This window comes from Chrysemys picta, chromosome 4, assembly GCF_011386835.1.
Source record: "Chrysemys picta bellii isolate R12L10 chromosome 4, ASM1138683v2, whole genome shotgun sequence".
In the NCBI taxonomy this organism is placed as follows: Eukaryota; Metazoa; Chordata; order Testudines; family Emydidae; genus Chrysemys; species Chrysemys picta.
In genome coordinates, this window is record NC_088794.1 from 28,275,114 (window position 1) to 28,297,872 (window position 22,759).

Sequence of the window (22,759 nt, forward strand, 5' to 3'; positions counted from 1 at the left end):
CCACTAGATGGAGCAAATGCTACACAGGATTATTGTGGGTTACGCCACTCTTAGGCATGAATAACTAACATGACACCAGAACAATGGACTGTGGAGTCTTCATATGCTTCCCTTTGTTTTCTTTTTAAAGAGGATAATAAATGTCTGCTGTGGAATAAAACCTACCCCATCATCTTCGGGAAAAGCGATGGGAAATCTGCATTTAGGAAATGATATTTAAAACTCGCATTCTCTCTTCTAGGAACCCACTGATGAAAGATCCAAGAACTTCAGCTGCATACGCATTGTTGCAAGGACTGAAGGATCCAAACTGTAAACTAAAGACCATATCGTAAGCAAACTCCTCTCTTACAGCCCTTTTGTTACTGCTGCTATGCCAGGAGTTTGGCAGCAATGCATTTCTGCACATTGCCTGGTAAACTCTATATTCTGTTTGAAATGTATCTCTGAGCTGCAAATCATAGTAAACATCTAAAGAATCAACTCCATGAAAACACTAAACTAACCGTGTGGCAAACCCTTGTCTCTGCCCCCGCCCAGTAAGTAGGCCAGGTGCTGGGCTGATGCACAAGGTGGAGGACTCCTCCTCACCCAGGGCAGAGAGCGACGGTGGAGTTTCTTCACAGAAACTAATTCATCCTAATGCTAATTGTGAGAGACAGAGAGACCCACCCTCTGCAGAGCATCTCACACATCCAGCCTACCCCTGCACAGAGGAATAAAGGGTTGCTCTGTGGCCATTGAGAAATTTGCTGGATTTGCCCAAATGTTCTCTTCCTTAAATTGTCTCCTGGGGACAGTGGGGCGATTGTTGAATGTGCAGAGACTTTGGACACTAGGGTAAGTGACCTAGTGACCTTCATTTCCTGCTAGCTGAGAACTTGTATGCAGCTCACGTATGGCCCCCTAGTAGCCTGTCTAAACTATGGCTCTGTCCAGGTACTACAAAAGCTACAGTTCTTACTTAGGGCTTAATGTACAGTGAGCTGGGGAACCGTACACCCAACTGGCTGTGTGGGACCTGCTGCTGCACACTAAATTTCCTTAGCACACTTTGACTCTCCCACTCAAGATTGTCCTGTTATTTATTTTAATGTCTTTCCAATGTGATACGTGTTTTGTCCTTTGCTGAACAAAAGTTAATCACACTTGCTCTGTTTTTGCTTTTCATTTCATCCCCACCTCTGTCTGTTCTGTCCTCTCTCAGGACCAGCCCAGCTGTGCGTCCTTCTAAGCCACTTGACACCCTTCCACCCCATTCCCCTGAACATCCTACTGTGTGCCAAGGGAACAGTGACCTAGGAGAAGACAAGGCACTACAAGTGGGCATAACAAACAGATCGCGGGTAGGGGAACAGAAAGGGAAGGGGGCGGGAAAGAGAGGAGAAGGATAAATTACAGTCACAATTACTAATCAATCATGTCCATATTTTTCATGTTTCTGAAGGTAAGGTAGACAAGTATTTTGTAGGAAGGGTATATTGTTTTCTAGGCAAAAAACTGTAAATCATCAAGATTATTCTTTTATGAATTCTGGTGTGAGAATGCTGCTAGAATCTGATCCTGTAATACCGTCGTCATGTGATTAGTCTCCGGGAAGTAAAGGGGACACTGCTTTACTTAGTAATTAATTATTTAGTAGGAAGAACTATTTGTGTGAGGCAGGATTAGGCCCCTGTTAGCAGGCCTGTATTTCCTGAAGTGTTGTTAAACTGTCCTGTCTCCCTAGTGTAACTGTACTGTGAAGTTTTATCCATAGCTTTTAGTCCTCCAGAATTAAATTTTAGGCTCCCTAGAAGTGGGAGAAGGCTCCTGCTCTCTGATACGCTTGGGATGGGTGCATCAAAAGAAATCTCTGGGGGGTCTGGCTGCCTCAGCTGTAAACCTCTGGATTGACCAGATGGTCAGAGCTCCTCCAGACCAGATCACATGCTTCACTGATTCTGTGCCTGCATTGCCTCAACATGCCCATAATGCTGCTTGCAGCTCTGCATTCACATATCATAGAATCATAGAATATCAGGGTTGGAAGGGACCTCAGGAGGTCATCTAGTCCAACCCCCTGCTCAAAGCAGGAACAATTCCCAGCTAAATCATCCCAGCCAGGGCTTTGACGAGCCGGGCCTTAAAGACCTCCAAGGAAGGAGATTCCACCACCTCCCTAGGTAACGCATTCCAGTGCTTCACCACCCTCCTAGTGAAATAGTGTTTCCTAATATCCAACATAGACTTCCCCCACTGCAACGTGAGACCATTGCTCCTTGTTCTGTCATCTGCCACCACTGAGAACAGCCAAGCTCCATCCTCTTTGGAACCCCTCTTCAGGTAGTTGAAAGCAGTTATCAAATCCCCCCTCATTTTTCTCTTCTGGAGACTAAACAATCCCAGTTCCCTCAGCCTCTCCTCATAAGTCATGTGCTCCAGACCCCTAATCATTTTTGTTGCCCTCCGCTGGACTCTTTCCAATTTTTCCACATCCTTCTTGTAGTGTGGGGCCCAAAACTGGACACAGTACTCCAGATGAGGCCTCACCAATGTCGAATAAAGGGGAATGATTACGTTCCTCGATCTGCTGGCAATGTCCCTACTTATACAGCCCAAAAGGCTGTTAGCCTTCTTGGCAACAAGAGCACACTGTTGATTCATATCCAGCTTCTCGTCCACTGTGATCCCTAGGTCCTTTTCTGCAGAACTGCTACCTAGCCATTCGGTCCCTAGTCTGTAGCAGTGCATAGGATTCTTCCGTCCTAAGTGCAGGACTCTGCACTTATCCTTGTTGAACCCCATCAGTTTTTTTTGGCCCAATCCTCTAATTTGTCTAGGTCCCTCTGTATCCGATCCCTACGCTCCAGTGTATCTACCATGCCTCCCAGTTTAGTGTCATCTGCAAACTTGCTGAGAGTGCAGTCCATACTATCCTCCAGATCATTAATAAAGATATTAAACAAAACCGGCCCCAGGACCGACCCTTGGGGCACTCCGCTTGAAACCGGCTTCCAACTAGACATGGAGCCATTGATCACTACCTGTTGAGCCCGACGATTTAGCCAGCTTTCTATCCACCTTACAGTCCATTCATCCAGCCATACTTCTTTAACTTGGCGGGGATACTGTGGGAAACCGTATCAAAAGCTTTGCTAAAGTCAAGGAATAACACATCCACTGCTTTCCCCTCATCCACAGAGCCAGTTATCTCATCATAGAAGGCAATTAGGTTAGTCAGGCACGACTTCCCCTTGGTGAATCCATGCTGACTGTTCCTGATCACTTTCCTCTCCTCTAAGTGTTTCATAATTGATTCCTTGAGGACCTGTTCCATGATTTTTCCAGGGACTGAGGTGAGGCTGACTGGCCTGTAGTTCCCTGGATCCTCCTTCTTCCCTTTTTTAAAGATGGGCATTACATTAGCCTTTTTCCAGTCATCCGAGACCTCCCCCGATCGCCATGAGTTTTCAAAAATAATGGCCAATGGCTCTGCAATCTCATCCGGCAACTCCTTTAGCACCCTCGGATGCAGCGCATCCGGCCCCATGGACTTGTGCACGTCCAGTTTTTCTAAATAGTCCCGAACCACTTCTTTCTCCACAGAGGGCTGGTCACCTTCTCCCCATACTGTGCTGCCCAGTGCAGCAGTCTGGGAGCTGACCTTGTTCATGAAGACAGAGGCAAAAAAATCATTGAGTACATTAGCTTTTTCCACATCCTCGGTCACTAGGTTGCCTCCCTCATTCAGTAAGGGGCCCACACTTTCCTTGACTTTCTTCTTGTTGCTAACATACCTGAAGAAACCCTTCTTGTTACTTTTAACATCTCTTGCGAGCTGCAACTCCAAGTGTGATTTGGCCTTCCTGATTTCACTCCTACATGCCTGAGCAATATTTTTATACTCCTCCCTGGTCATTTGTCCAATCTTCCACTTCTTGTAAGCTTCTTTTTTGCGTTTAAGATCAGCAAGGATTTCACTGTTTAGCCAAGCTGGTCGCCTGCCATATTTACTAGTCTTTCTACACATTGGGATGGTTTGTTCCTGCAACCGCAATAAGGATTCTTTAAAATACAGCCAGCTCTCCTGGACCCCTTTGCCCTTCATGTTATTCTCCCAGGGGATCCTGCCCATCAGTTCCCTGAGGGAGTCAAAGTCTGCTTTTCTAAAGTCCAGGGTCCATATTCTGCTGCTCTCCTTTCTTCCTTGTGTCAGGATCCTGAACTCAACCATCTCATGGTCACTGCCTCCCAGGTTCCCATCCACTTTTGCTTCCCCTACTAATTCTTCCCTGTTTGTGAGCAGCAGGTCAAGAAGAGCTCTGCCCCTAGTTGGTTCCTCCAGCACTTGCACCAGGAAATTGTCCCCTACACTTTCCAAAAACTTCCTGGATTGTCTGTGCACCGCTGTATTGCTCTCCCAGCAGGTATCAGGGTGATTAAAGTCTCCCATGAGAACCAGGGCCTGCGATCTAGCAACTTCTGTTAGTTGCCGGAAGAAAGCCTCGTCCACCTCATCCCCCCGGTCTGGTGGTCTATAGCAGACTCCAACCATGACATCACCCTTGTTGCTCACACTTCTCAACTTTATCCAGAGACTCTCAGGTTTTTCTGCAGTTTCATACCGGAGCTCTGAGCAGTCATACTCCTCTCTTACATACAAACTCCCCCGCCTTTTCTGCCCTGCCTGTCCTTCCTGAACAGTTTATATCGACGATAATCAAATCAAATCTCATGCTGCAGGGGGCAAGAGGGATTTTTTTCTCAATGCACAACTGGTTTGGCATAGTCTGGAGTTATTCTGCCTTCCTCTGTAGCATCAGATTAGGCAGAGCTGGAGATGGGACACTGGATGGAGTGGACCAGTGCTCTGAGATGGTACAGATAACCCATCTGTCTAAAATGCCTGGCTGGGATGTCTTGCTCACATGCTCAGTCATACACTGATCTCCAGATTTGGGGTTGGGAAGGAATTTCCCCCATGTCAGATTGGCAGGGACTTGGGCGGGGGAGGGAGGTTGTCATCTTCTGCAGTGTGGGGCTCAGATCTCCTGCTGATATTATCTGTGTGTATCTCACCAAATCACTTCCCTGCCTTTGCAGGGACCTCAGCCATTGGTGGCACCTCAGTCTCTCTTGTTCTCTGCTGCTGGTGCACAACAGTTTAGTTTCCTGAGGACTGAAATGTTTTGGGCTAACTAAAGTCTTTGATTTTAATATAGGGGTGACCTGATGCTGTGTAGTGGTTTGTGATCTACAGGAGATCAGAGTAGATGATCGGGTGGTCCCTTCTGGCCTTAAACCCTATGAAATGATGGAATCCATCATCCAGCATTTCTTCTTCAAGCGACAGCACATGTGCGTTCCACTTTAGGTTTCCATTTTATTTCGAAGAAGAAGAAGAAGAAAAATTACTAACCTGTTCTGTAACTCTTCTGCAAGATGTGTTGCATGTGTCTATTCCACATCCCACCCTCCTCTCTCTCCATATTGAGTCTTTTTGGTTAGAAGGAACTGAGTAGGGTCGGGGGCAGCTCCAGCCTTTATACCATCACATGGCAGCGCGTGCCAGTGGAGGACACATGCACTGCCCCTGCTGGTGGAAAAATCTCTGACAATTGTGCACTGGGCCTGCAAATGTTTCTAACGTGGAAGAGGCATGTGCAATACACCTTGAAGAACAACAGTTACAGAACTGTTAGTAACATGGATGGCAGATATAATAGACCAGGGGACGCTAAGCCTCCCTAAACCCAGGACCTGGCCCCACCCACGCTGTGCCCCGAGGCCCCGCCCTTGCTCCGCCTCTCCCCTGAAGCCGGTGTGGGCTTGGCTCGGGCCAGTGGCCCAGAGCTTCGTGCCTGGGCTGGCCAGCGGCTCGGGACCCAGGCAGACGGGGATGCGGTTTGGAAGGGGGGGAAAGGGGCTTAGGCTGCAATGGGGGAATGGGGGGGCTCAAGCTGCAATGAGGGGCTCGGGGCTACTCTGGCTCTGGTGGGGTGAGGTAGGCGCAGGCCTCAGGTGGGGCAGAGGGCTAGCCTCTCCAAATGCAGAGTTCACCCACCATGCAAGGTTAGTAACTGTTTCATACAGTGCAGAGGTAACTTTGATCTGTTCATTTCTTCCCTTCAGCTTGTCCAGCTGCAAACTCTCATCTGCTTTCCCTGAGGACCTCTCCCCTAAGACTCTCTTTACAAACCAGTCCCTGGAAAAGCTGGATCTGAGTGCTAACACACTGGGAGACTCAGGACTGAAACATCTGTGTGAGGGACTGAAACATCCACACTGTAAACTGCAGACACTGCTGTAAGTGACCCAGTGCCGTATTTTGTTAGTACGTGACTTTTTCGCTAATCTCTGTGTTGTTTCACCCACCTGCTTTGTCCTAATAGTTCTCTGAGGCAGAGATTGTCATATTTTTGTACAGCACCTGGGACACTGGGGCCTAGACCTGGTTGAAGCCTGTACATCAGAGGTGGGCAAACTACGGCCTGCGGGACCCTCCTGCCTGGCCCCTGAGGGCCTGCCCTGGGAGGCTAGCCTCTGTCCCTCCCCTGCTGTTGCCCCTCCCCCGCAGCCTCAGCTTGTCCCGCTGCCGGTGCAATGCTCTGGGCGGTGGGGCTGCGAGTTCTTGCCAGGCAGCACAGCTGCAGAGCCATGGCCTGACCCGGTGCTCTGTGCTGCACGGTGGCGTGGCTGGTGGCGCAGCTGCCTGTCCTTGTGCTCTGGGCAGCGTAGCTGTAGTGCCGCCAGCCACCGGTGCTCCAGGCAGCGCGGTAAGGGGGCAGGGAGCAGGGGAGTTGGATAGAGGGCAGGGGAGTTTGGAGTGGTAGTCGTGGGGCGGGGGTGTGGATAGGGTTCAGGGCAGTCAGAGGGTGGGGAACAGGGGGATTGAATGGGGGTAGGGGTTTCCAGGGGGCATCCAGGAAGGAGAGGAGAGGTTGGATGGGGCAGCAGGGGGCAGTCAGGGGCAGGGGTTCCGGGGACTGCAGGGGACAGGGAACAGGGGGGGTTGGATGGGACAGGAATCCCAGGGGGCAAGAAGCAGGAGGGGTCGGATAGGGGGTGGGGGCCGGGCCAAGCCTGACTGATTGGGGAGGCACAGCCTCCCCTAACCGGCCCTCCATACAATTTTGGAAACCCGATGTGGCTCTCAGGCCAAAAAGTTTGCCTGCCCCTGCTCTACATGTTACTGCAATGCAAATATTTATTAATCCGTAATAAATACCATGTGCTGAGATCCAACCAGTCTTGCAAACTCAGCAGGAGAAGGATGTGTCAACACATGCAGGGCAGGAAGTGGTGTTGATGGATCCTTCACTGAGCATCTGTGGTGGGAGTCCTGCCACTGTGCTGACATCCTTCAGTTCTGCCATCATCTTAACCAAGCGGCTCGACTTCTCCGTTCTCATGTAATCCCATAACCACAAACTCAGGCGCCTTGTAACCCTTCCTTAAAATCCAGTGTGACCTGCCTCCTCCCTCTCCCTGCTTGTCCCCAGGTCACTCTCCACCTTACCAAGACAGACACATTTCCCCCAAGGGTGGACGCAGTCATACAGGTGTAAACGTGCTTGATGGTAGGGCTGTCGATTAATCGCAGTTAACTCACGTGATTAACTGAAAAAAAAATCACGCTTAAAAAAATTAATCACAGTTTTAATCAAACTGTTAAACAATAGAATCCCAATTGACATTTATTACATATTTTTGGATGTTTTTCTACATTTTCAAATAAGTTGATTTCAATGACAACACAGAATACAAAGTGTACAATACTCACTTTATATTATTATTATTACAAATATTTGCACTGTAAAAATGATTAAAATATAGTAGTTTTCAATTCACCTCATACAAGTACCATAGTGCAATCTCTTTATTGTGAAAGCACAACTTACAAATGTACATTGTAACAATTAAAAACTTTAGAGCCTACAAGTCTACTCAGTCCTACTTCTTATTCAGCCAATCGCTCAGAGAAACAAGTTTGTTTACGTTTACTGGAGATAATGCTGCTCACGTTTTATTTACAATGTCACCTGAAAGTGAGAACAGACGTTTGCATGGCACTGTTGTAGCTGGCATTGCAAGGTATTTACATGCCAGATGTGCTAAACCTTCATATGCCCCTTCATGTTTTGGCCACCATTCCAGAGGACATGCTTCCATGCTGATGACGCTCATTAAAAATAATGCGTTAATTAAATTTGTGACTGAACTCCTTGAGGGAGAATTGTATGTCCCCTGCTCTGTGTTTTATCCACATTCTGCCATATATTTGGTGTTATAGCAGTCTCGGATGATGAGCCAGACGCTATCTGAAATATTCTGAAAATCTTCTTGCAGTGTGCACAAATAAAATATGAGTCAAGAATTCATCATGTAATGAATTTTAATAATTAAAATGCATTGGATGACATGCATACAGGCTTTATAGACACTGGAACTACCAAGTTACCGGAAAGAAGGAAGTGTCACTGCACTAAGAGAAGCAAATACTGACCCCTTTATTTAAGGAGATGATTATTGTTCTCTCTGTTCACTTTGCAGGTTGTGGCAGTGCAGTCTCACAGCTGCTTGCTGTGGGGATCTCTCTGCTGCCCTCAGTACAAACCAGTCCCTGACCGAGCTGGAGCTGAGTGGGAATAAACTGGGAGATTCAGGAATTAAACTTCTGTGTGAAGGACTGAAACATCCCAGCTGTAAACTGCAGAAATTAGTGTAAGTCATTGCTCGGTTCCTTGATACTTTCCTTGTTACACCAGCCTTTGCAAAAGTGCTGAATTTTGCACTGATAATTTTTTGAGGTCCTATTTTCACTTACGAAATCACCTGCATTTGCAGGAGCACCTGGATATACAATTACTAAATTGTGTGCACAGACATTTGGGCAGGTAAATGTGGGTTTTGTACATTACATCTTTTGGTTGTACACAAACATTCATAATAGCCACATGAAAATCCATTTTCTACTGGTCCAAGCCTCAAATATTGGGCCTGTCCCTATAAAATCAGGACATCTGGTCAGCCTACTGTCTGTTCACTGTGCCCATCTCCATCTCTGCAGGGTTTGGGATTGCCATCTGACTGATGCTTGCTGTGGAGATCTCTCCTCTCTTCTCAGCTCAAACCAGTCCCTGAGAGAATTGAACCTGAGTGGTAATAAGCTGAGTTATTCAGGAGTGAAGCTTTTGTGTGAAGGACTGAAACATCCAAACTGCAAGTTAGAGAAGCTTGAGTAAGTGACTTCTGCTTTCTATATGAAAAGAACGTGTTGCAGTGTGTGCTGGGCTTCCAGTCACCTAGCTGTGTATGGACTGCATGGCCCAATGAGGTGAATTGGGCTGATCTGTATGGGCTGAGTGTGTTCTGTGCCTCCAGGAGGCGCTGCGCACACAAGTGCAACACAGAGGAGGGGGCCAAAGTGGCTTTAACCTTCCTTTGTGCCATTCTGACTCCAGGCTGGTCAGGGCCTCAAACAGCCAACAATTAACTTAGGCAACCTGCCTCCTAGAATCATAGAATCATAGAATATTAGGTTTGGAAGAGACCTCAGGAGGTCATCTAGTCCAATCCTCTGCTCAAAGCAGGACCAACACCAGCTAAAACATTCCAGCCAGGGCTATGTTGAGCCAGGCCTTAAAAACCTCTAAGGATGGAGATTCCACCACCTCCCTAGGTAACCCATTCCAGTGCTTCACCACCCTCCTAGTGAAACAGTGTTTCCGAATATCCAACCTAGACCTCCCCCACTGCAACTTGAGACCATTGCTTCTTGTTCTGTCATCTGCCACCACTGAGAACAGCCGAGCTCCATCCTTTTTGGAATCCCCCTTCAGGTAGTTGAAGGCTGTTATCAAATCCCCCCTCACTCTTCTCTTCTGCAGACTAAATAACCCCAGTTCCCTCAGGCTCTCCTCATAAGTAATGTGCCCCAGCCCCTAATCATTTTTGCTGCCCTCCACTGGACTCTATCCAATTTGTCCACATCCCTTCTGTAGTGGGAGGACCAAAACTGGACGCAGTACTCCAGGTGTGGCCTCACCAGTGCTGAATAGAGAGGAATAATTACTTCCCTTGATCTGCTGGCAATGCTCCTACTAACGCAACTCAATATGCCATTGGCCTTCTTGGCAACAAGGGCACACTGCTGACTCATATCCAGATTCTCATCCACTGTAATCCTCAGATCCTTTTCTGCAGAGCTGCTGTTTAGCCATTTGGTCCCCAGCCTGTAGCGGTGCATGGGATTCTTCTGTCCTATATGCAGGACTCTGCACTTTTCCTTGTTGAACCTTGTCAGATTTTTTTTGGCCCAATCCTCCAATTTGTCTAGGTCACTCTGGACCCTATCCCTACACTCCATTGTATCTGCCTCTCCCCTCTGCTTAGTGTCATCTGCGAACTTGCTGAGGGTGCAATTAATCCCATCACCCCAATCATTAATAAAGGTTTTGAACAAAACCGGCCCCAGGACCGATCCCTGGGACACTCTGCTTGATACCATCTGCCAACTAGACATTGAGACGTTGATCACTACCCATTGAGCCCGACAATCTAGCCAGGTTTCTATCCACCTTATAGTCCATTCATCCAATTCATACTTTTTTAACTTGCTGGCAAGAATACTGAGTGAGACCGTATCAAAAGCTTTGCTAAAATCAAGATATATCACATCCACCGCTTTCCCCATATCAACAGGCCAGTTATCTCATCATAGAAGGCAATTAGGTTGATCAGGCCAGGGCCGCCTCTAGGCACCAGCAAAGCAAGCAGTTGCTTGGGGCGGCAGATTTGCAAGGGGCGCAAGAATCCAGCATGGGAGCTGAGAACCAACAGGGGGCCCTGGGAGCTGTAGTTCCTTGGTTAGCTCCCTGCCTATAGAGCCAGCCCTAGAGCAGGGAAAGAACTACATTTCCCAACATTCCCTTGGCCACTAGCAACAGGAAAGGGTGGGGGAAGGAGTATGGAAGTAAAATCTGCAGCTTGCTGTGAATGGTAGGAACAGAGCCAGCTCTAGGTTTTTTGCCGCCCTGGGCTCCCCCCGCACCCCTGTATTGCCCCAGCCCTGGACTCTCCCCCGCCCGCACCCCCTGCTGCCCCTGCTCTGGCCCCCACCTGCACTCCCCTGCTCCCCCAGCCCTGGGCTCTCCCCCCACTCGCACCTCCTGCTGCCCCAGTCCTGGGCTCTTCCCCCCCGCCCACCCGCACCCCCTGCCGCCCCAGGCCTTGGCTCTTCCCCCCCCCCCCCCGCACCTCCTGCCGCCCCAGCCCTGGGCTCTCCCCCAAAGAAGGAATTGGGGGGACTAAATGGACGGTGCACCTCTCTATCTGAAGCCTAGCAAGGGAGGTATGTGGATCCCACTAGAATTTAAAATGAAAAGTAAGGGAGGGGAGGCTCTGGACCTGGGCAGCTTTAGATACAGTACCAGGCACTTAAGAGAATTTCCACTTCTGAGCCATGGAAGCAGAAAATGACTTTTCCTTTCCAGATATAGCTAATATTCAGAAAGGGAATCTAGCACCTGCCTTCCAGATTTGAACACCCTCAAAATTCAGGAGTGCTCAAGCTCAATTTGGGCAGCTGTTACTTCATTGCCCCCAAATCAAATATACTGATCCACTGTAACTTGCTGTAGAAAACGTAGAATAAATTGAGCAAGAAAAGCTTCCCAGTGGTTATTAGGACTGGAATTGCTATTTTCAACAGCCATTGCTTTTTTAAGTTTTAGTTTTATTTGTTTAAAAGGAAGACCGTGATAGTGCATTCCCCATAGAAACAAAGAATGGAACGAAAGAATAATAAAGGCACCTCAACTTTTTCTCATTTATGTAGGACAGTCTTATAATATGCATCCAGATATCCTCCAGTCACACAGGCTGAAAATTGTTCTACTTTACTGCAGTTCTGTAATCATATGGGAACCAATCCTGTCTGTGTTCTGTGCACATCCAAAATTCCTGCTGAATGACCCGCCCTGGGAGCGAGTTACCAGTGACCCAGGGCTGGGGCCGCAGGAGGGTGCAGTTGTGGGGAGGGAGGGGGAGAGCCCATGGCTGGGGTGGGGGGCAGCCAAAAATTTTTTTGCTTGGGGCAGCAAAAAACCTAGAGCCGGCCCTGGATAAGGCATGACTTGCCCTTGGTGAATCGATGTTGAATCCTCCAACCTCCTACACCATGGCTTGCACAAAGCAGCCTGTGACTGTCCGGCACAGTGCTAGTACTGGGGGAATTTCCCCTCCACATACACATGAACACCAGCTAAGGGGCAGTTACTGCCCGGTATGCTGCTGCAGCAATGTGCAGGGGCTGTAGAAGGAGGGAGAATTCTCCCCCGTGTGTGTGATTTTCAGGGCAGGGATAGTGTCTCCCCAAGTGTTTGCACAACAGCTAGTAGAGCTGGTCTGGAAGTTCCCACAGGTATTTTTTCGACAGAAAATTTTGGTTTCTTCAGAAATGAAATTTTCCATGGGAAAATGTTGGTCTTTTTCAAGCTCTTTCAACTTATTTTCAACTTTTTTTTTTTTTTTTTTTTTGGTTAAAAAACATTTCATTTCAGGGCAGGTCGACATTAATCTTTGTGTCTATCTGAACTGCTGTAGTGCCCCGTGGGAATTGTAGTTTGGGTCCCTCATCCCCCTATTTTCACTTATCAGCTGCATTTCCCTTCCAGCATATGTCCCCCATGATGGGCCTGCACTGCAGAGCTCAGTCACAGGAAGAGACTGTGGTGCATCATGGGAGACAGTCAGGCCATGGCGCCCACCCCAGCAGGGCAAAAGGAGGCAGGAGCTTTCCAAGAGACACAGCGGCTCCTGTGGGCAAGTTCCCTGCTTAACAAGTAGAAGTCAGCAGCAGAACTGGTTGAAATTAGGGCTGGTTGAAATTTTTTTGTCAAAAGTTCGTTTGACAGAAAATTGAGTTTAGAACTAAATGGAAATTTTCACATATAGTATCTGCTTTCTTATCAAATTCTCAACTTTCCTTCAGGAAACAGCACACTCAAAACTCAAGAACTTTCAGCTGAAAACCAAAATATTTTTGTTTTGTTTTTTTTCAGGGTTTCTTCCCCCAACTTAACAGGTGAACATTTGGGGGATGAGGGGATGGATGGAGGGAAACATTTTCTAACCAGTTCTAGTTGAAGTATTCTCTGCCAATTTGTAGAATTTTGGTTAATATTTGGCTAGTGAACCCGTTACAAAACAATTAAAAACCCTATTTATCTAGATTTCTAAACTATTCACCAAATAATACAAGGGTGCAATTGGGTTGCCCTTCCCCCACCCCTCCAAAGAGTACTGCACACAGTAGCAATGTTATCTCCTTCCTAACACCAAACTAGTCAATTGTTGCTAAATATATTAGGAACTCATGTATGGCTGTCTGTCCTATCCGATGATGTCGCAGCATTGCACGTGTACTCAAGTGGTTGTATAGCATGACCCATGAGGAGCAAGACCGCAAACACGTCACACACAAACATGCAGGCTCCCATGGAAGACTTTGCATGATGCTTGGCCCTTTTTTCAATCAGTTTTTCTTGTCTGTCTTCCTCAAACTGTTCACAACCGTTATTGACAGTAGCTCTCCCTTCATGTCTATCCTTGGCTATGTCTTCAAAGTTATCAATATTTATGCCACATAAGGTCAGATTCCTTTAAGATGCCTGCGGAGAAAACTCCACAGTAACGTGGGGTTTGAGATATTTCTGGTTGAACTGCTGAGCTGTCTGAGATTTAACACGTTACTCTGTGATGCTTTTAGACACACATCTCCCTGACATGGAGGGTGCACAGGATGGCAGGGGTTAGGAGGGCAGGGTTAGTGTTGTTGGGGGACCTTAATTCTGCATTTCTATACTTTCTAAAGCTGTCTTGTCTTATTGTAACTTTAACACTGACTTTTGTGGCATCTGTGGTTAAAATTGCAATGCTCTATTAAGCTTCATTTCCATTAAGTTGTTGATAAATATTTACAAGCTTGAACTTAGGTTGCTAGTTGTTTGTCATGGTTTATTTTTGTTTTCACAGCTTGTCAGAAATCTATATAGATGAAAAAACAACCAAAGAATTGGAAGTTTTGCTGCAGATAAAACCTGGTTTGTCAATTGTGCATAATGCAGTATCCAGCCTTCAGAACCCAGGTACAAAGACAAGGAGGATGCAATGTCTTCTATCTCAGTGTCATACATTCATCTGTAGACTAACGTCTTTGAGTTCAGAAATGATGTGGAATATTTTTGTGATGCACTGTCAGGAGGTTGGACTTGTTCTGCTGTTAATCATTGCTACATATTGGCTTCACTGATTGATAAAAGGCCATATAGAGGATTAACAAATCTTGAGACAGTTTTTGATTCCCTTAAAGGAATCTTAATGGTGTAAAAGATTTTAAGGGGGAATTGATTTCCCTTTTAAAGCTGGGGTGTTAAACTCCTGGCCCATGTGATGTATTTTTGTTGCTGCATCACATACTCAGATTCTATGGTATCTTAGCTTTTCTTTATTGACTTTTTAAAAATAACATTTTCTTCATAACTGTGAGGCCAAGAATTTCCTGTATGTGAAACTAGTGTCACTGAAGCAGTGATGTCTGATTAAGTCTGCAGATGGCCTGAGGACCTTGGGAGGTGTGAATACTAATGCTAACCCTCCCCCTCATTAATCTCTCTGGGGTGTTAGTTCTTAATCCCCAATTCAATGTCAACGTGAACTATTTCATTGCTGATCATTTTAGGGGATGAAATGGGGAAACAGGTGGGAAGCAGGCAGTGATGCAAGTAGAAATCATTTCTTACTGGTACGCTGCACCAGCTAAAGGAGGGAGCGGTATGTGGCTGCCTCAAGTGACCCCTGGGGGGAGTGGGGAGCGTTCCCAGTCGGTGGACATGGCACAGCTGCTGTGTGGGCTGGTAAAAGGAGAGGAGGGCTTGCTGTCTGAACAATAGCCGGGTCACAGTCACACCTGCTTTGGGAATTGCCAGCAGAAGAGCTTCAAACCAGCTCCCTCTGACAGCAGAGAATATTTTTTTCAGACATGCTGGCAACCGAGCCCCACACCGGCAGCTTCTCTGGAGTGTAGCGCCCCGCCCCCAGCCCTTCCAGACAGCTGCATCTGCTGAGTCCTGTCCAGGGTCTGTACAGCAGCCCCGCAAGAGGACAGGGCTGGGGACGGAGCTGGGTTGGTATGGCTGTGCCGGAGGAGCTGCCGGCGTGGGGTTCTGCTCTTTTCGCTATTGTGGTTCCCAGGCAGCCCCACGCTGGCAGCTGCTCCAGTGCGGCTTTACCACCCCCAGCTCCGCCCCTCCCAGCCCTGTCCTCTGGTTGGACTGCTGTACAGACCCCAGACAAGAGGCGCAGGCCTGCAGCTTTGTGGTAGGGCTGGGGGTGGTACAGCCATGCTGGAGGAGTGCCAGCATGGGCAGCTCCTCCTGTGTCTTTCCGGTATGTCGTACTGGCTATAAATAGGTTACTGGTATGCGGTGTACCTGACCGGACCGCCCTACTTGCACCACTGAAAGCAGGCTTATATGTGTGGCAGGGGTGAGTGACATCCCCCCAGGGCACAATCTGGAACTGTGGGACCACTGAGTCCCCTTAATCTCTTTAACCTGCTCTATTTCTTATCATGCTGTGCTAGTGATAAGCCGCAAACCCCTCCAAGTGCTGTGATCACTCAGCCATCAACACGTGGACGTCAACACCCAGCTGAGTTGCATGAATTTTCTCTAAGCCACTCATGAATTATACACAGAGAGATCCCAGCCAATCTCTCCAGCCCCACCTGCGTTGCACTCTGGTGATATACCATCTTATACTGCTCAAGACCTTCTCTTGAACAGTGCAAGCACATTAATTAGTTCACCACTTCATTAAAGGAAAGTGGACACATACCAGTCTTTGTAATCTGAAGAGATTCCCCAAGCACTTTAGACAAACTCATTAGTAAGGTTAAAACATTAAAAAAAGTTTTTTAGCTACAGAAATAAACACTTCAAATCTTTCTAAGTGTTAGACACAGAGGTCAAAGTTGCTTACATAAGAAATAAAAATAGAATTGCAGGCTAAATCCTAAACTTTACTAAACTAAACAAGATTTGAAGCAAACAGCTTTTCTCACCTCACTGGCTGTTCCAGGCAGTTTACAGTTCTTAACAGACAGGCTGAATTCCCTTCTCAGCCTGGGACCAATCTCCCCAGTTCAAAGTCTTTGTCTTCCAAACAACCTCCCAGGTGTTGACATGGGGGAGGAGAGAGGCCAAGCAGTGATGTCATCAACCCTCACTTAGCCTTTCTCTCCAAGTGCTAGAAAGATCCTGGCTGTGACATGGAGGTTGGGCCGCCCCCATTGCATACGTGCCATCTCTGAGGAGTCCCTGGGAGAGTGGATTCTTCTTGATGGGCCATCAACTCCTGTCTGGCCAATCTAGATGTAAATCTGTCTTGTCAGTGTTAGTTGCTCCTTTGTTGCCACTGGAAGGCTGGCTGTGGGCATTTTCCACTTACCACATATTTCAGTAACAAACATATAGCAATACTTCATAACTTCTCATACAAATTTCATAGATGATGTGTACAAGGGGCATGCGGGGTCAAGTGCCCCTCAGATTTCTGCTTGGTGTGCTGGGGAGGTAGGGAGAGGGGCTCTGCCTGCCCCCCAGCATGCTTGGCCCCTGGCAGTGGGGACGGCAGGGAGTGGAAGGGGCAGGACCAGCCACTTTTCATGCCAGCCGCTCCAGTGCTCTGTGCTTCCCGCCTGGGCCTGGTTGCTGGGAACAAGCAAAATGAAGCTACATTAGATTCAAAGTCAAGTCTTCTCACCACATGCTTCAGCAGTCTCACTGACCAGACTTCTTAGGTCAGGACCCGTTCTCCCAAGAATCCAGCAAATGCTTCCTTTGTCTTGTCGCTTCAGGTGCAGTGAATGTGATGGGCATGGAGAGGGGGTGGACATGGCTTGTGGTGTTTATTCCTCCTTTTTATAATATCAGTCTCTCTCTTGGAAAAGATTTCCAGCTGAGATCCTGGAGACAAAAAGTCTATCAAGATCTTATGTTTTGTCCTGTGTTGGGATTTTGTGGTTCCCAATGAGTCAGATGCTGGGCAGAATCAAGGGACTTCGATTCGATGTGATGCGATTCAATTTGATGCAATTCAATTCAACAAGGCTTTATTCAATGTGCCAAATGTGCTCAGGGGAGGCATAGTGGGAGCAGGACAGAGACCCCTCCCTGTAGGTAACTCTAGTGGGGTGGGGAGAGAGCAGCAGTCCCCGGCTGGTCGCATGCTGGGAGGTTGCTGGGGAAGGTGCTGGAAGCAGGTTCCCAGGCTTCTGCCTAGCTGGGGCCAGAGGCACATGCTCCCTGCTCCTGTGACCCCAGGAATTGCCCAGGGAAGGCTGGAAGGTACTCCCACAGGAGACATATAGAGTGGTCATATGTCCTCCCCTTTACATTGTGCCCACACAGTCTCAGGAGGCATGAGTTTTCTACGCATGCAATGATAGTACATACCTTTAACAGGATAGTAATGCTCAACAGATCAAGACTTTTTAAATAATACCTCACAAAGCATACTTTGTACAAAGTATAGTATAATCATATCACAGTTGTGCATACAGGGGTTCCAGGGTGCTATTTTGAGGTACAGAGTGTCACAGGGAGTTAATACAGGGAAAGAAATATACAAGTTAAAAAAGAGGAGACGCACAGTGAAGGGGGGAGCTAAACAAAGGACAGAAATAAGAACTAGTCCTAAAGGAGAGGAGATTTACCCAGTAGTGATACTGAATGTGACAGGAAGATACTGAAGAAATAATAACAGAACTTTTCATTGGTTGGTATCTACTTAAAGGCCACCATCTACCCTGGATCTCTGTGCCAACCTCCTGTTGCCATCAGTGGGAGCTCTGCTGTGGACCGAGGGGAGTGTGGAGTCTGACATTTATTTCCTGACCCAAGGACCATAATTTAACAAGGAAATTCAGCCCCTTCTAAAGACTGAGTTTGAGACACACCATAGGTGTCAATGAGAGACGAAGGGTTAATTCCCCCAATCCATGGGGGGTTTATGCTGAAACAGAATCTCTGCTCTGTACATTGAGGACTCTATTTATCAGTTAAAGCAACTCTTGCTGAAAGCTTCTTCTTTGCCCAGCTAAACTTAAAATGACCAGAGAGATACGAAGCTCATTATAGCAAGTCCTTGCTTAGAGTCCCAGAGAGAATGGTGAGGCTCCAACCTGGTTGAGGGGATTGGACATTTCTGTAACCGTAAATGCCAGTTCCAGGAGACATGAGTGGAGAGGCTGTTCTCAATTTAGTCCTAGCTGACTGAAAGAAGTTGGTTCAGTGACTACAACACTGCATGTAACATCTTTAGGGGAGAGATTCTGCCAGAACTATCCTGATGACACTGACATTTGGAGGGAGTGAGGTTGTTAAAAATGGGGAAGCTCACAGTAAAGACCCTACAGCCAAAAGTGAGGGAATTACAATCCTTAGATTCAGCATGGAGGTTAGTCACCTATACCGTTGAGTGCAGAAGGCGTGCATAGCCCTAAACCAGAAAGGAAGCAGGAAGGGTTAAATGCCAAGAATCAAGAGGTTTTTCAAACTAAACAAGCCGATTTCCAACTCCAATGAAGTCAATGGAAAGGAACATAAAATATGGCAGCTGAATGTAACAACAGGCATTTGGAAGGTTTAGAGAGACATTAAAGAGCAGTTAGCCAAAGAGAGATGCTCCTTCAGTATAGGAAAAGCAGGACACCTGCGCTGGAATTAGTGAGCCCCTGGACTTGCCGGGAGTAATGGGAGTGATTCAAGAGTGCAAAGACATTGCAGAGGGATTAAGGCCTTAATCCTAAATGTTTGTAGGGTTGGGAAACAAATCATTTATTAGTATCAGTCGTCACCTTGACAAACATTGCAAATGGATGCAGCATGTTTGGGGACCATATTGTATTAAGGTTGTGAATTGTTTATGTATCACTGTGGGCCAAGGATTGTCTGCAACTCCGAGGGGAGGGGTCACCTCAGCTGCTCCAGGAACTATAATCAGTGGGGGGTTGGGGGTCATTGAGGTGAATCACTCAGGCTGTAAAAACATCCAGAGAGGTCCCACCCCCTGGGGAGGTCTGAATGTGCTGTCACCAACTGGGTTTTCCAGAGACCAACAGACAAGGAAAGGGCTTTTGGCATCAAAAGGCTGAATCTGAACTAATCCAGCCTTCTTTTGTCCTCTTTTGATCCAGCAAATGGACAGGGCTTTCTGCCCAAGGGGGCACTGACCCTTGCAGAAGGGCTGGAAAGACTTGGGCTTACTAGGACCCCATAAGACTGAGGATGACCTCTGATAAGCTTTTAGCATGTGTATAGGGACTGTTATTGTTTTGTATACGTTTCTTCTGTAATGCTTTCACCCTAGGAACAAATGTGCTTTGCTTTTGGAAGATTGGTTGGTAACAGGTATATGTCGTAGTTGCCCCTCAAAAAAGGTTAACCACAAGTGCTGGATTCCAGGCAGACCTGCTGGGGAAATCAAGTGAAGTGCAGTGGCACTGAAATACCTAACCTCAGTTTGGTGGGAGAGAGACACAGGTCTCTTCCTGAGGGAGGTGATGGCTGGGAGCCTGAACCTTAAGTGGGTGCCCTCAAAGAAGACCAGGAGGAGGATCAAAGTTGCAGTTGTCTCTGAAACTGGGACATAACTTCATTTCTGTGAATAAGGTATCTAATTCCTCTTCAATTCCCGGGTCTGTTTGTTGCACAAGTGCTAATATCATGGGGCCATGCACACTCTTGACGCTGTGCCATACTGGCATTGGGAGTGTAACCAGCAAAGCATAATGATTTTCACCCAGGTTTTGCAGTATTAGCAAATTATTGTTGACCAGTGGCAATCGAACACCATATTTGAAACTCTTTATTCTTAAAAGTGACACATTTCTCTTTTCAGGTCTCTGCTCCTTTTGAAAGACAGAAATGAATCCTTCGGGCACCTGGGCAGGCTGCAGATCGGCACATTTCTGAATCTCAAAGCAGTCACCGAACTGTACAAGTTCATTGTATTATAGCAATAATAGAGCTAGCTCAGATTTCTTTCAGCTTCATCCATTCTAGGAAATCTTCCTATTCATGGAGTAGCTTAAAATTCACTTTAGCTGTTTAATAATTCTAAAGTTCCCACAGAAATAATTATGTAGAATAATAATAATTAATACTTAATCATTAATAATATGCTCATATCTTGCCAGTCCAAGTGGAATTTCCCAAACACTTCAATTTAAATACACTGGATTAGATAGAACAATAAAAGAAGATTTTAAATGAGTACGAGTAATGAGGCATAAAAGTCAGAAATGGTTACAAGAAAAATAGAGATAAAATGTTTACTGTTGCCTTACTTAAGAAGCTACATTAGATTCAAAGTCAAGTCCTCTCACCACATGCTTCAGCAGTCTCACTGACCAGACTTCTTAGGTCAGGACCCCTTCTCCCAAGAATCCAGCAAATGCTTCCTTTGTCTTGTCGCTTCAGGTGCGGTGAATGTGATGGGCATGGAGAGGGGGTGGACGTGGCTTGTGGTGTTTATTCCTCCTTTTTATAATCTCAGTCTCTCTCTTGGAAAATATTTCCAGCTGAGATCCTGGAGACAAAAAGTCTACCAAGATCTTATGTTTTGTCCTGTGTTGGGATTTTGTGGTTCCCAATGAGTCAGATGCTGGGCAGAATCAAGGGACTTCGATTCGATGTGATGCGATTCAATTCGATGCGATTCAATTCAACAAGGCTTTATTCAATGTGCACAAAGAGAGAGCCCCTGGTACAAAAATCAGGCAGAGTCCCTCCAGCAAGGAGCCCCTCCCATTGCTATTTTATAGCACATGGCACTTACATAACAAGTTCCATAACACAAACCTCTAACCAATCAGATTTAACATTTCTATATATGGATTTGTTCATCACATGCTTATACTTCTTCACTCCACATGTTGAGCTCACCCCCTCCCCCTGACCTCTCTAGAATGTTCCTAGGGTGGTGAGCCACAGCATGCTTCCCTATGCATAAGCACGCTGCAAACCACATTTTATCCAAAATGAACACAAGCAAACCCTTCACCTGCAACTTGGTGAAATGTACTGTAATACTGGAAAACGTAATTAACATTTAGAAAAATATTTGGTGTGCATCTTATGTAAAATTGTTTCATATTGCAAGGAAACAGACATCTGTAAAACATATTTAAGAGTCTGCAAATATACCAGCAACTTCTTCTTTAAAAGAAGCCACCCCCCTTGACAAATTTTTGACAACATGAAAATTCAAAGTTAAAATTCCACTTTAAAAAGCATCAAATAGAAATTATGGGAAAGCACAGGCTGGCCCAGGCAATGTTGATTCTTTCCCTCTAGGATAGCCAGCCTCAATCATCCCTTCTAATCATAAATTTGAAGAAGAGATTGTCCTTTTTACATTTTGTGGATGAAGAATTGAAAATATTAACCACAGAATATTGTTTTTTATATCCTGGTCCATGTATGTCTCATATTAAGAGTGATGCTTTGTCACGCTGTGATGGGTTGGATCACAGAAACCCCCTTGGGACTGCCAACTGATGTGCTGAGACTACCCCTAAGCCCATTTTCCCTGCCAGCTTGGGACTCCAGTACCTTGCCTTGTTACCAGTCAGCTCTGTGTTCTTGGGGAACCAGCGTGCAGTAACCAGCCTGACTCATGAAAGACACCCCCCGCCCAGCCTCTGCTTAAACCAAAACCCATCAGAGGAAAAAATTTGCAGAGAACAGTGAAGGGCAGTGGGAGACACACCTAGACCCCTCCTGACAAGCGTGACAAGATTAAGACATCTCCATTAGCATACAGAATGAAGAACAGAGACAACTCCCCTAGCCTCATCTGCATGCAAGATGGGACAGGGAGACATATCAATTTGCATACAGAATGGAGAACACAGAACCGCACTAAACTCTGGGACCAGAAAAAGCAGAAAAGTACTGCATCATGGGAATCTCTGCTGCAGATGCTAATGAACCTACGCCTGCACAACCCAGCTCAGCAATTATCAGACCAATTCTAGTAATGAATCCTTGATTGATATCCAAAACACTGAAGCAGCCTAGTTGCATTGTGAGCTCCCTGGAAGAAAACACCACCCATAGCCAAGAGTGATCAGATCCTATTGTCTAGCCTAAAGAAACACCTTGAGTCATCAGTTTACCCATAAACAAATCTAGTGTTCTCCCTTGAACCATTGTATTTTCTCTACAAAAATCCCTGCTCACCCTCTAGTCAGGGTTCTGATGCTTAGATCCAAACTATGCATGAGTTCCACTGGGACTCCATATTCTCCTGATTGATCATGCTGGGGACTCTGCCTGTCTCCTGCCCTCAGCTACCACCATAACCTGGGAACCCCGACCAGTTTAAGCTTCAGGGAGTGGTGAGATCCCCTTCTCTCTCTCTCTCTCTCTGTTTTCCTTTCTACCTTAGGTATTAACCTTTAATAATGTATGTTTTGTTGGTTTAGCCCTCCTTGTGTAGTTATCACTATTATTCAATAAATAACTTTTATGGTTAAGTTGGTTGCTTCCCTCTCACTTGCTGAACTCTACTCTTTTGTGTTTTTAGTTTCCCCCATTCACTCTACAGCAACACTTCTTTTACCTAAGCTAAAGATCCCTGCAGCGCCCAAAATACTGTGGGTTTGCTCATCAAGTAGGTTACTGCCAGTACAATTGTGATGTGAGAG

The 22,759-nt window shown here is 46.6% G+C and overlaps 1 protein-coding gene across 3 annotated transcripts in view; it reads left to right on the forward strand.

Moving 5' to 3' along the window:
• LOC101941180 (NACHT, LRR and PYD domains-containing protein 3-like) overlaps positions 1 to 22,553 on the forward strand; it is a 39,611-nt gene extending 17,058 nt beyond the window's left edge. For 2 of the 3 annotated variants that reach the window (XM_065591890.1, XM_065591891.1), the window contains exons 6-10: positions 242 to 331; positions 6,115 to 6,288; positions 8,536 to 8,706; positions 9,053 to 9,223; positions 14,020 to 14,744. In XM_065591890.1, the coding sequence (XP_065447962.1) occupies positions 242 to 331; positions 6,115 to 6,288; positions 8,536 to 8,706; positions 9,053 to 9,223; positions 14,020 to 14,296 (883 nt within the window). In that variant the 3' untranslated portion in view covers positions 14,297 to 14,744. Of the gene's footprint in view, positions 1 to 241; positions 332 to 6,114; positions 6,289 to 8,535; positions 8,707 to 9,052; positions 9,224 to 14,019; positions 14,745 to 19,947 lie in introns of those variants that run through there. The other variant, XM_065591892.1, reaches the window with a different exon arrangement.
• Positions 22,554 to 22,759: the final 206 nt, after the last annotated feature.